General features: G+C 58.9%; 1 protein-coding gene across 3 annotated transcripts in view; it reads left to right on the forward strand.

Moving 5' to 3' along the window:
- Positions 1-12110, forward strand: part of MOB2 (MOB kinase activator 2) — an 81158-nt gene that overhangs the window by 64017 nt on the left and 5031 nt on the right. For all 3 annotated transcript variants that reach the window (XM_004441031.3, XM_087422386.1, XM_087422385.1), the window contains exons 2-3: positions 6569-6729; positions 7764-7857. In XM_004441031.3, the coding sequence (XP_004441088.1) occupies positions 6569-6729; positions 7764-7857 (255 nt within the window). The remainder of the gene's footprint in view (positions 1-6568; positions 6730-7763; positions 7858-12110) is intronic.

Genomic DNA, 12110 nt, shown 5'->3' on the forward strand with positions numbered 1-12110 from the left:
GTGTGTGTGTGTGCCCCTGCACACGCGTGCGTGGAGAGTGAGGGCTGAACCCTGAAACAGGCTCCACAGAGACAGGAGGCAGGATGGCCCCTCTGATCTGGCGTGTGATTGCAGAAGCCCAGCAAACCCCGTGGGAGAGGTGTGGCCGAGGCTGTCCTTCCTGGCGAAGGTGACCGTTCAGCCAGGTGTCGAGGAAGAGCAGCTTGTTTCACAGGGGGAGGAGTGGGGTGAAACGTGCTCTGGGCAGTGCCCTGTCAGGCTGAGGCCCTGGGTCAGCAGCACCTGAAGGTGTGCCTGGACGTTGGGTCCCGGGCGTCTGCCTACCTGTCTCGTTTCTTGGTCGGCCTTGGCTCTTTCCCTCTCAGTGGGTCTCTTATTTTGCGGGGGATGCAAAGGCTTGTGAAAGTGTGCTTTGTTTGGGGGTGCTGACCGCCAGGTAGTTAGACGCAGAAGAGAAATGACCTGCATGTCCCTCTCTGCAGTGCCTGGCCGGCCGCAGCCTGTGGGGATTGGACCGGGATTCCGCAGGGGTCCTGTTGGGGGTCTTCCAGCCCTCAATTCCCAGGCTCTGAGACAGGAAGGGGTGTGGTAGTGCTGGGGTCAGTTAGGACGGGTGAGCACGAGGTCCAGGCGGGATGTCTCCAAGTGTCAGAAGTGCAGTTTTCAGGCCATGCCGGCCCACTGCATCAGGGACCGGGGGCTGATGCCCTGTGTGTTCACAGCCCTGTGGCGGGATGTTCACGGACGTTGAGAGCTGCTGGTACCGGTCCCCTGCACGTCTGGCCCTGGCCGTGGGGGGAACAGGTCTGACCCTGTAGCCGCCCAGTGCAGGGCCTGCACAGCCCTGTAGCATCGCCCTGCCGAGCCTGTGCCCTCATCGCCTTCCCTGGGAAGGAGGCCGGTAGAGGCTGGATCTTGGGCTGTCCTGTGCAGACGCTGCCCAGCTAGCTGTGTGTGGGCCTGGGCGCAGGAGCTGACTCCCGAGCACCTCCCCACTGGGTAGCCCAGCGTGAGGAGGGTCCTCCAGGTGCCCTCTCCATGGGCCCCTCCTGTCTCGGACCCCGACAGCACCCACCTAGCGTTCCGAGGAGCACATCTGTGGAGCCTCCCTGAACCTGGCGTCTTGGATCCACTGTTTGCTCATCCGCAGGTTCCCCAAAACCCTGTTCCCCCAGCCCCAGACCTTCGACCTCCTCTGTCCCGCAAGGCTGCTTCCAGACAGAGCAACCTCCGGTCCCTGCCCACCCTCTTGCAGGGTCCATGTTCCCCATGACTTCCCATGGGGGCCACCTCCCAAGTCTGCCCTGCGTCCCTCTCCTGGTGAGGACCTTAGCTGTCCGATGCCCGGGCAGGCATCCAGTGAGCATGGGGCTCGGGGGAGGGCACACGGTGGGGCTCAGCATTGGACGAGTGTGGGACCACCAGCTACTCACCCAGTAGGATGGGTGCCTTGCAGAATCATCGTTTTCAAAACCTGAAGTTAACTGGTTGTTCCTCGAAGGGTGGGACTGTGCCAGCCAGGGCCTCATTGTGGTGGCCCAGGGGTCACCTCCTGTGGGGGGCTAGCCGCATTACTTGTGATGGCGACAGGGAACCGACTGCTTGTCACATCAGTGTTTGGCACTCAGGGTGTTCCCTCAGCTCCGGCCCACCACCAAGCGCTCTCAGTCACGTGCATACGGGCAGGAGATCCCTGTGGTGTGTCCATGTTCCTGGGGCAGGGCTCCTATTGCAGCTGACGGAAGCACAGTAGCCCCCACGGTGCCTCCGGGGCCTGTTCCTCAGGCCACACTCCTGCGTGCTCAGATCCCCTCGCTCGGCCCGGGGTGGTCACGTGTCTGGGTCACACCCAGCAACCACAGAGGCCTTCCTGGTGGGACTGGGGGGTGTGACATTGGACAGGGTCTCATAGACAAGAAGTGTGCCAGGCTAAGCATGTCGGCAGAGGGTCCACACATGGGGCGTGGGGTCCCCACGGCAGTAAAGGCATCAGGAGCCTGGGGGGTGAGGGGTGAGGGGTGAGGCTGGGTGGGCGGGCGCCCAGTGGGGAGACAGTAGGAAGGTGTTTCCACTGGAGCCCGGGCCCCTCCCAAATGGATGGAATCTGTCAGGCGGGGCCCAGCCTCAGAGCCTGCTTGTTAGATGGGGAGCAGCGCGTGGGGCTCTGTTTGGGGTTCTCTGCACGTGCGCTCAGCCGGGCTCTTCCTCCCAGAAGGTCACACCCAGCCTGGTGGTGGGCCGAGGCCTGGCCTCCACCCTCTGGTCCCTTCAGGGCAGCTCCATCTGGCCTGTGGCCAAGACCTCGCACAGTCGTCCCTCCACGCCAGGGACTCAGCCTTTCACTGGAGTGAGCAGTGTGGAGAGAGCTGGAGAGGAGCTTGGCCGCAGCCCCTGGGCGCACCCCTGGGCCTGGGCTGGATGGAGCCTATTTCAGAGCCAGAGCCCGTGTGGTTGGGGGCAGAGTCCTGTCCTCTCCACTGGGGTATCTGTGGGGACAGAGGGCAGGCAGCACCGCGGTGTCACGCAGCAGCCTGTTCCACTTCGAAGGCCCTGTGTATTCTCTGAAATCTTGGGTCAGCTGCTGCTGGCGGCAAAGGAACGGGGCTGGATGAGGGCCGCTTCTGCCACTGGAAGGGGCCACGTGGCTTGGCTGAGAGCCTTCCCTGCCATGGAAGGGACAGAACTTGGGGTCAGAGAGAGGTGTGGCTGGGCTTGTGGGGCCCTCCTGCACAGGCCCTTCCTAGCACAGAGGCCCTGCACGTCCCCAGACAATCCCCAGGCAGGCTTGTCTCTTGGTCCTGCCACCTTCCAGTCAGTGCCCATTGTCTGCTTCTGCTCCATGAGACTGAGTGAAAGAAGACTCGGTGACCAGGATCCAGAGAGGTCTGGGCCGACTGGCCTAGCAGATGGGCCATCCCCAATTGGGCTGAGGTCCAGGGGCTCCAGGCCAGCTCTGGGTGACGGGGAGTGAAACTCAGGGGAACCAGCTGCGGAAGCTGAGCTTGGGGTCCTGGTGTGTGCCTGCTTGTTTGTTGTCAGAGGTGAGGAGGTCAGGAGGGTGAGGAGGCTGAGGCCTTCTGACCACACAGGCCACTGCCCAGGTCCTGGCGCCTGCCCGGAGCCTCCGAGCCTGTCTTGTGGAGCATAAACCCGGGTCCTCCTGGGGCTGCCTCCCCTGGCCCCTCAGAACCAGAGGCCCAAGGGCTCACAGTCTGCCCTGGAAATAGACGCTCTGGCACGACGACACACACTCGTGATGAGGCAGTGTCCAGGAGCAGGCCTGCGCACACTGCCCAGAGACGCTCTGCAGTGACGGCCAGTTCCACGGGCACTCTGCCCGCCTAGCCGCTGCTTGCGAGCTGATGCTTAGGCGTGTTACGTGAGTCACCAGGTAACATGGCTCCTAAATGGCAGAGTGGTGGGTGGGGAGATGGGGTGGCCAGCTTCACGGCCCGGGCCCCCACCTCTCCCTATCCCTACACGTGTGATCATAGGCCCCTCCAGACCTGGAGGCCAAGGCTCAGTGTGTGTGGCCAGCGGGAGTGGCCACGGCACAGGCCAGGTGTGCACTGAGAGCACGGGTGAGGGGGTCAGGGTCTGACTGGACCGGGCTCATGGTCGAGAATCTGCCCAGTAGTTGGATACTCGGGGCTGACTGGAGCAGAGGCTGGCGCAAGGTTCGAGGTGCGTGCATCCTGCAAGCTGGTCCCTCATGCCTGGGGCTGTGAGCACGGGGAGCCTTCCAGCCTTCCACTCTTCCACTGCACGTGACTCAGGGTCAGGAGAAGGGCGGGAGCAGGGAGCGAAATGGCCCGCCCACCCGTTTCCCAGTGGAGTGTCCGAGGGTGTCAGCAGAGCCCCTGGGTGTTCCCACCCTCTGGGGCCTGGTCTCCCTGCGCACTCTGGGAAAGGCTGGGAGTCTTGCTGTCGCCGACCAAGGGCTGAAGGCTGAGGGCCCGAGAACCTCATGTCCATACTTGTCCCCACTGGACAGCCCCACCCCGCCCCACCGCAGGGACTCCTGAAGTGCCCACTGTGTGTGTTCGTGGGTGTGGTGTCCACACTGCACTCCAGCCTCGGCCCACTTACGCAGGGCTGGGAGCCCTGGGTCAGGGTCCGCCCCACCCTGTCCCCAGGACACCCGGCCCTGCCTGGCACTGGCCTCTCCCAGCGCTGCACCCGGAGGCCGAGCATATGTCGCCTTTTAAGGCGAAGATCTGCTGTGAGAAGCCAGAGGGAAAACATTTCCCTGGCATTCGGGGAGCATTTTTCCTTCCTGTTTTTTTTTAAATAAACCACTAGCAGCTCTTCAAAACAGGAGAAAGGAAAGGACGAGGTCAAGGAGCTGCAGAGACCTTTCACCCCGACGCGACAGCCTCCCCTCCCGGCCGACTGTGGGCCTTGCCAGGCCTGCAGGGCAGAGGGGTGCACAGGGAGCCAGGCCGCCGTGTGCCACCATGGGGGCCATGCCCCACGTGAGGCCCATAGTGCATTTTCACCTGGGCAGTCGGGGCTGCGGCAGAAGCCAGGAGTGGTCAGGTTTGCTTCTCCTCTTGCAGGCGTGGAAGACCAAGGGTGACCCGGTGGGGCCCGGCCACGCACACTGGCCCCTGAGCCTGGGCCCCTACCCCGTCTGCCCACCAACCGTGGCCCTCCCTGGTTTGCAGGAGGCTGGGCTGAGGAGAGCTGCCCTCGGCACAGTGGGCCCACGGCTGTGCCAACATTGGTGCCCACTGCTCTGCCCAGCGGGGGTGTGCCCCCTGCTGACCCCTCATCACTGCAGAGCAGGGCAGGGAAGCTCCAGAAGAGGGGGCTTCTTCCAGAACACACACAACCCCTGCGCTGAGTGCCTCTCGGGCCACGTCTGCCTGATTCTCCCTCGGGGCAGGTGCAAGGCTCTGCCCTCAGGCCTGTGGCTGCTCCTCGGGGTAGGGGGACCTCACTGGGCATTCTGTGCCTGCTCTTGGTTGCCGGCCGCCCAGTGAAAGGGGCTGCATCCTGCATTACACCCCCGTGAGGGTTTATAATCAAAAGTGGCCTTTTCTGGTCAGTAAGACTTCATGACAGTATTGATTTGAAGCTGGTTTTCTAAAAGTCATGATGTCTGCCATTAAAGAATTCAATTGTTCCAGTAAGAACCAAGACACTAATCCATGCTATTAGGAATTTTTTTCCTTCAGTTTCTCAGACTTTCCCCCAGGAACCCAATTCTAAACTTGAAAATGTGGGGAAACTCCTGCACGTATGGGGAGATTGCAGCCTTGCTCAGTGCTGGCTCCCAGACGGTGAGAGCCCGGCGCGAGGCCCTCCACACCACGAGGTTGAGTGGTCGCTGCTAGGAAGGGTGTCTGAGATGTGCAGCCCTCTGCGGGGCCTCCTTGCTCTGGGGCACGTTTGGCCGGTGTGGGCTCCCGTGTAGACAGACACGGAGACTGGTGTCAAGCCTGGCCTGGGCCAGCGTTCCCAGCCACGGGTTCTGGGCCACTCTGTTGGGCACTTTGCTTCTTAGGGGACACGCTGTCTCATTGGCCTGCCTGGGCCGCATGTACCACGGCCCTGGCTCCAGCCTCCGGGCAGCCGGAGGGAGGCTGGTTCTGGGGCCGCAGCTTCCCCTACTGAGGAGGGGGTGAGGCCCCCTCAGTGCCAAAGAGCCTTGGATCACGGGTTTAGCTACTGCTGTCCACTGTATTCAAGTGAAAACAGACATTTCAAAAATATGTATTCATTGGTGTAAAAACATGTATCCGTTTTGTGTTATATAACAGCATATTTTTATGGAAAAGAATTATTTTCTAAACAAGAAAAAGTTTTAGTGAGAAGTGGCCATTTCCGCAACTTTCTGTAACATCTGGCTCACGCCTGCCTCTGCCCCGCCTAGAAGCCTGCACTGTGCACTTGACAGGATCGGGGGGCAGGACAAGCAGGACAGGTGTCGTGCAGGGTGAACCTGGAACCCGGTGATGGCGGGAGGCCTGGGGTGGGGCGAACCTCGGGGGGGTCGGGCACACAACAGGTGCTGAGGAATGGCGGGCGTTGGGTCATCTGCGCAGAAGGATGCACACCCGCATGGTGGGACTGTGCTCAGAGGCTCAGGGCCTGGGTGAGTCACACTGTCTCTGTGCCCCGCCTGGTGGTCCTGCCTTGGGACCCCAGGCCCAAGGTGTGGGCCAAGATGGCTGCAGGGTCACACGTTGGGGGCGAGCTGACTAGTGGGGCCCCCAACCCACCCCTTCAGTGGGCCCAGAGCCACCTGCCTGCCCTGGGTTCCAGGTTCGGCCCCATGACGTCAGGCCTCCAGGTGGTGTCCCTGCAGCCCATTCTCCCCTCATGGAGGCAGGGTGGCTGGCTGGTCAGGTGTAGGTTCTTGACGACGGCAGAGGAGGGCATGGGTGCAGGGCAGCTGCCTCCCACTTCTGGCCTGGTGGGAACAGACTCTCCCAGGACGTCTCTGGGAGACCCCCTTGGTGTCCCACTGGCAGTGACAGCCCCTTGTGTCCTGGAGCCTGGCCTGTGGTCTCCATGCCTGCATGTGCTATGTGGTGACCCCATGCCCCCTTCTCACTGGCAGGAAGTCAAAAGCGAAGCCTAACGGGAAGAAGCCTGCCACGGAGGAGAAGAAGATGTACCTGGAACCAGAGTACACCAAGTCCAGGATCACGGACTTTGAGTTCAAGGAGCTGGTGGTGCTGCCGCGGGAGATCGACCTCAACGAGTGGCTGGCCAGCAACAGTGCGTGGGGGAGGGCCAGCCGTGTGCGGCAGTGGGGCTGGGGGTGGGGTCAGCCTGTGTGGCAGATGGCAGTGGGGCTGGGGCAGGGGTCAGCTGTGCGTGGCAGACAGTGGGGCTAGGGGCAGTGGGGGGGCAGGGCGGGGGCGCCACAGCCACTGCAGCTGGCAGGGAAGCAGCGAAGGTGGCCGCCTCTGCTTCCTCGAGGACTCCCCAGCGCTGGTGCTCAGCTCCCCGCCCGCTGTCTGTGGAGAGTGTGTGGCCTGAGTGGCCCGTGGCCGGGTAGCGGCTCCCCCAGTTGCCTCGCCTGCACGTGTTGGCTGGGAGCTGAGGCGCAGGATGGCCAGCCCTGCAGTGCACTTGGGGCATCCCGCAGACACAGAGGACTCGGTCCGGGTCCTGGAGGCACCAGGGCGTGGGACACCAGTGCCAGGGAGAGACTGTGGGACGGGAGGGTGGCTGCGAGGCTGCCAGTGCTGGGTTGTGGGAAGGCTGTGGCCCATGGAGGGGACGGCGGATTTCACCCCACCCACTGGGCAGGCCTGGGGCTCAGGGCTCGTAGAATGCCACGCAGGAGGTCGTGGAACCCACAGGGAGCTGTTCTCCTCTGAAGGGGGTCGGCCTCGTGGGTGTTGAGCTGGAGTTGCCGTCTGCGTTAGTTGATGCCGAGGTGGGTGTCCCTGATGCAGCTGGTGTTTGTAAGAGCAGGGGTGTGAGTCCTAGGGCCCTGACCCCTCGCGGGGGTGGGATGTTGGTCTGCCGCACCCCTCACAGAAGGGACTCCGTCTAGATGGCTGCCAGCTCCCTGCCCAGCTTGGCGCTGTCCAGGCCCGTGTCCCCCACCCCCTGCATGGCGGCAGCTGGCAGCCAGCCCCCAGGGCCAGTGCTCCGTCCTGGGGCTTTGTCTCTTGTCTCTGATAAGCACTGACCACCCCAGGGTCCGAGGAAAGAAGCACTGTTGCTCCCGGACCTATGGGGCAGTGGAGACAGGAGCGATTCCACGGTGGTGGTTTTCACACCAGGCCCTTCTCTTCCAGCCACAACGTTCTTCCACCACGTCAACCTGCAGTATAGCACCATCTCAGAATTCTGCACAGGAGAAGCGTGCCAGACCATGGCCGTTTGCAACACGTGAGTTGCTGCCTGGATATGGGCCGGCCCCTGGGGGATGCAGTGGGCTGTGGGGCCCAGACCCTGTCTTCTCAGACCCTACTCTCGCTGTGTCCCATGCAAGGTCTCCTGATAGTGTGGAGCCTTCCTCAGCAGTGTCCTCCTGCTCCCACGGGGCCCAGGCCCTGGTGGGGAAACAGGACACAGCCCAGCAGAGAAGGGACACCTGTGGTGGGGTCCCACTGGGACTCGGGGCACCAGGAGCCAGCTAGAGGCTGACAGGCTGTGTTCCTAGAGGCAGGGACATTTCCTAAGACAATAGCACCGTGAAGCTGGAAGTGCTTCTCTGCTTCAGTTAGCTGTCCAGTCAACTGACGGCTCTTCCTCAGGGCTCCTGCTTTGTGAGACAGAGAGGGAGGGGCCGGTGAGGGACTGGGTGGAGGAGGCCTTCCCTTGGCTGGTTTTGTGGGGCTGGGATGCCTTCTTGGTGACTTCCCAACACACCGGGTGCTAGTCACTCTCCTCTGGAAGCTTGTGCACATTCGTTTCCTCAGTAGGCAGACATCCCTGAGGGGCTCCGAGGCACCCCGCCAGCACTGCAGCAGCTCTTGCATGCTGTGGGTAGGAGAGCCGCCATGTGGCGTAGGCTTGCCACCAGCCCCGAGTAGCAGAAGTGACAAAAGATGGCCTCAGGCAAGAGGCTGGTTCTGCAGGGGCTCAGCCTGGGGTGTGTGGCTGAGGAGGAGGCACAGAAGTGCCTTTCTGGCATCTCCTTTTCACTGTCAGGGCCTGCGGGTCAGGGGCTAATAAGTATGCGTGAACCGCCAGCCTCTGCTAGTGAACACGTTTGCGTATACCGTCCTGGGTTCATCCTGCCCACAGACAGGCAGGCTCCCTGGTACAGACCCAGCTCAGACCCTGACAAGCTGAGCTCTGTTCTCGCTGAGAACCCACCAAAAGCCTCAGCACAGGCAGACGGCAGAGGGTGCCCCCCATCAGCTCTCAGCCCTGCTGGGCCCCACTCTCGTGGCCCCGATGGGTCGCAGCTCGGGGCTGGGTCATGTGGGAGCAAGTGCACACGACAACTGGCTCTCCACTCCTTATTCGCCCAGGAAGAGCCGCTGAGGGGATGCTCAGGTGCCACGTGCGTCCCCAGCTGGACACAGCCAGGCGGCCCAAGGGAGGGTGGGGTGGTGCTGGGCGGGTGGTGCAGGTAAGCTCAGGCAGGAGGATGTCACGGGACAGAGTGACCTTTGTAGAGCAGACCTGGAAGCAACTGCTGGAGGTGGGCAAGGACAGTGTCTGAGAGCCGTGTGTGTAGCGTGCTCAAGAGGACGCTTGCTGGCTACGTGCCTGGCCAGGCGGCAGCAGAGGTGGCCCATGGAGCAGGCGGGTGGGGAAGCTAGGGCTCCTTTGCTGCTGCATTCCCACGTGCCCTTCAGGATCAATGTGTTTGAGAAGAGGTTCCTTGCAAGAGCATAGGGTTTGGTGTGGGGCAGACCTGCGTCTAGATGTTGCCTCTGCCATGTTGAACTTGGAGATCTGGGGAACTTAAATCCTCTGCTGCTCCTCCTCCTCCTCCTCTCGGTCTGTAACGTACTTCATAGGGTTGCTGTAGATTTGTATGAGTGGATATGTATCTAAGGCCTTCCTAGGAGTCTTTTGAGATCAAGATGGAAACTCACACAAATTGAGTTTAAGAGAAAAAAGGAGGTTTGTCAGAGTTCCACAGAGCCACTTGCTGTCCCAGGACCAGCAAGTCCACCGGGGCCCGGAGTGTGGCAGAGGCCTGTCTCCACACTGCTGGTGCCTGTAGGACAGAAACCAGAGGGTAATGTTGCAGTCCCAAAAGGAGACGAGAAAGGGCCATGCCAAAAACACACTTGAAGAAGTAATGGCTGAAACTTACCAAGGTTGTGAAGACACAAACCTACAGATTCAAGAAGCTGAATGAACTCCAAATAGGATAAACCGGAAGAATCCACATGTGGACACGTCGTAATCAAACTGCTGGAAAGAGGAGACCTGAACAGCAGCAGGGCCAGCGGCACAGCACCTGTGGGGACAGCAGTGGGAGTGACCGTGCTCTCATTAGAAGCCTTGGGGGTAGGAGGAGCTGACAGGAAAGAACGGTCACCTCAGAGTTCTGCGTCCAGCAAAAATGCCCTTCGGGAGTGAAGTGAAATCAGACACTTCTCAGGTGAAGGAAAACTAAGAGAATTCCTAGCCAGCAGACCTGCTCCAAAACCGAGTTGCTACAGGGAGCTCTTCATCCTGAGGGCGGTGATCACGGAGGGAACGTGGAGTGTGAGCGGGGAGGAGGAGCGAGCAGGCGATAGGCTGCTCCTCTCCTCTAGTTCTCCAGATGCACTTGGTGGCTGAGCGGAGTCAGAACACTGCCTGGCGGGCTCGGCGTGTGCCAAGGGGCACAGAGGCTGGGCAGCACGGGGGTAGGCAGAGGGGCCAGATGGGGGCAGTTCCTGCATTCCAGTCAAAGGGCAACATTGGTTCAAGCGCAGAGTGAACAGTGAAGTGCGTATTTTATAATCCTTTGAGCAATCGCTAAAAAGTTGTGTAACTGATATAGTCAAAATCAGAGTTAAAAGGGAATACTAAAAAATGACCCAAAAGGAGGCAGGAAAGAGGAAATCTGAGGAGTGAAAAAGGGACAAATAGTCAGCACACAATGAACTTAAATTCAAACAGGCCAGTGACCACAGGCCACGTCACGGGTGAGAACGTGCCAGTTACAAGACAGAGGCTATAGGAGCGGGTTTGTTTTTTGTTTTTTTTTGTGAGGAAGCCCAGCCCTGAGCTAACATGCAATGCCAATCCTCCCCGTTTTTTCTCTTGAGGAAGACTGGCCCTGGACTAACATCCGTGCCCATCTTCCTCTACTTCATATGGGATGCCACCACAGCATGGCTCAACAAGTGGTGTGTCGGTGCACACCCGGGATCCGAACCTGCGAACCCCGGGCCGCCGCAGCGGAGCACACGCACTCAACCGCTGCACCACCGGGCCGGCCCCAGGAGCGGGTTTTTAATGAGCCGACCATGCAGTGTCTACAGGAGACTCACTTTAGGTGCTATGACACGGGCAGGTTAAAAGAGAGAGGATGGAAAAGAGACACAACAAAACACTAACCAGAAGAAGCTGAAGGGGCTCTGTTAATACCAGACAGAATAGACTTCAGAGCGAAGAAAACAGCTGGGATACAGAAGAGGACTGCATGTTTACAAAGGGGCCAATTCATCAGGAAGGGTTGGTCTCCAATGTGTGTGCACCAAACAGCAGAGCTTGTACACAAAGCAGACAGAACGGAAAGGAGGGCCAGACAAAGTCACATTCTAGTTGGAGATTTCAACACCCTCTCCTGGTAAGAGAACCAACAGACAGAAAGTCAGCGGGAAGATCACAGCTAATGCCGTCAGCCAGCGGGGCTGAATGGGCATTCATAGAACACTCCACCCTCAACAGTGAAATACACCTTCTCCTCAAGTGCACAGGGCATGTTCACCAAAGTGGGTTGGATCTTGGCTCACAAAACAGCCCTTGACAAACTTCAAAGAATCAGAATCATGTAAAGTAAGTTATCTGACCATAATGGGATTAAACTGGGAATCAGTAACAGAAAGATAAAAGGAAAATCTCCAAACATTTAGGAATTAACTCCTCTCTGAATATCCATGGGTCAGAGAGGAAGTCTCAAAGGAAATTAGAAAATGTTTTAAACTGAACGCAAATGAAAATGCAGCATACCTGAATTTGTGGGATGCAGCTAAAGCGATGCTGGGAGGGAAATTTATAGGATTAAATGCTTATTTTAGAAGTAGAAGAAAGGTCTCAAATCAATCTAAGCGTCCATATGAAGAAACTAGAAAGAGAAGAGCAAGATAAACCCAAATTGAGCAGAAGAAAAGAAAGAATAAGGGCAGAAATCACTGAAACTGATCTCTGAAAACAAAAGGAAAACACCAATGGAACCAAAAGCCAATTCCTTGAAAAGATCAATAAAATTGATAAACCTTGAGCAAGACTGACAAAAAAGAGAAAAGGTGCAGATTATCAATGTAAGGAGTGAAGGGGTCGCTATAAACACAGCAGATTTTAAAAGGATAATAAGGAACAATCACAAGAAACTATACATAAATTTGACAGCTTAGATTACATGGACCAATTGCTTAGAAAGCACAAAATACCAAAACTCACCCAAGATAGGTAATGCAGTAAGGCGAGAGAAAGGAGTGAAAGGCATCCAAATTGGAAAAGAA

This window comes from Ceratotherium simum, chromosome 34 (assembly GCF_057802395.1).
Source record: "Ceratotherium simum simum isolate JZ-2026a chromosome 34, ASM5780239v1, whole genome shotgun sequence".
In the NCBI taxonomy this organism is placed as follows: Eukaryota; Metazoa; Chordata; class Mammalia; order Perissodactyla; family Rhinocerotidae; genus Ceratotherium; species Ceratotherium simum.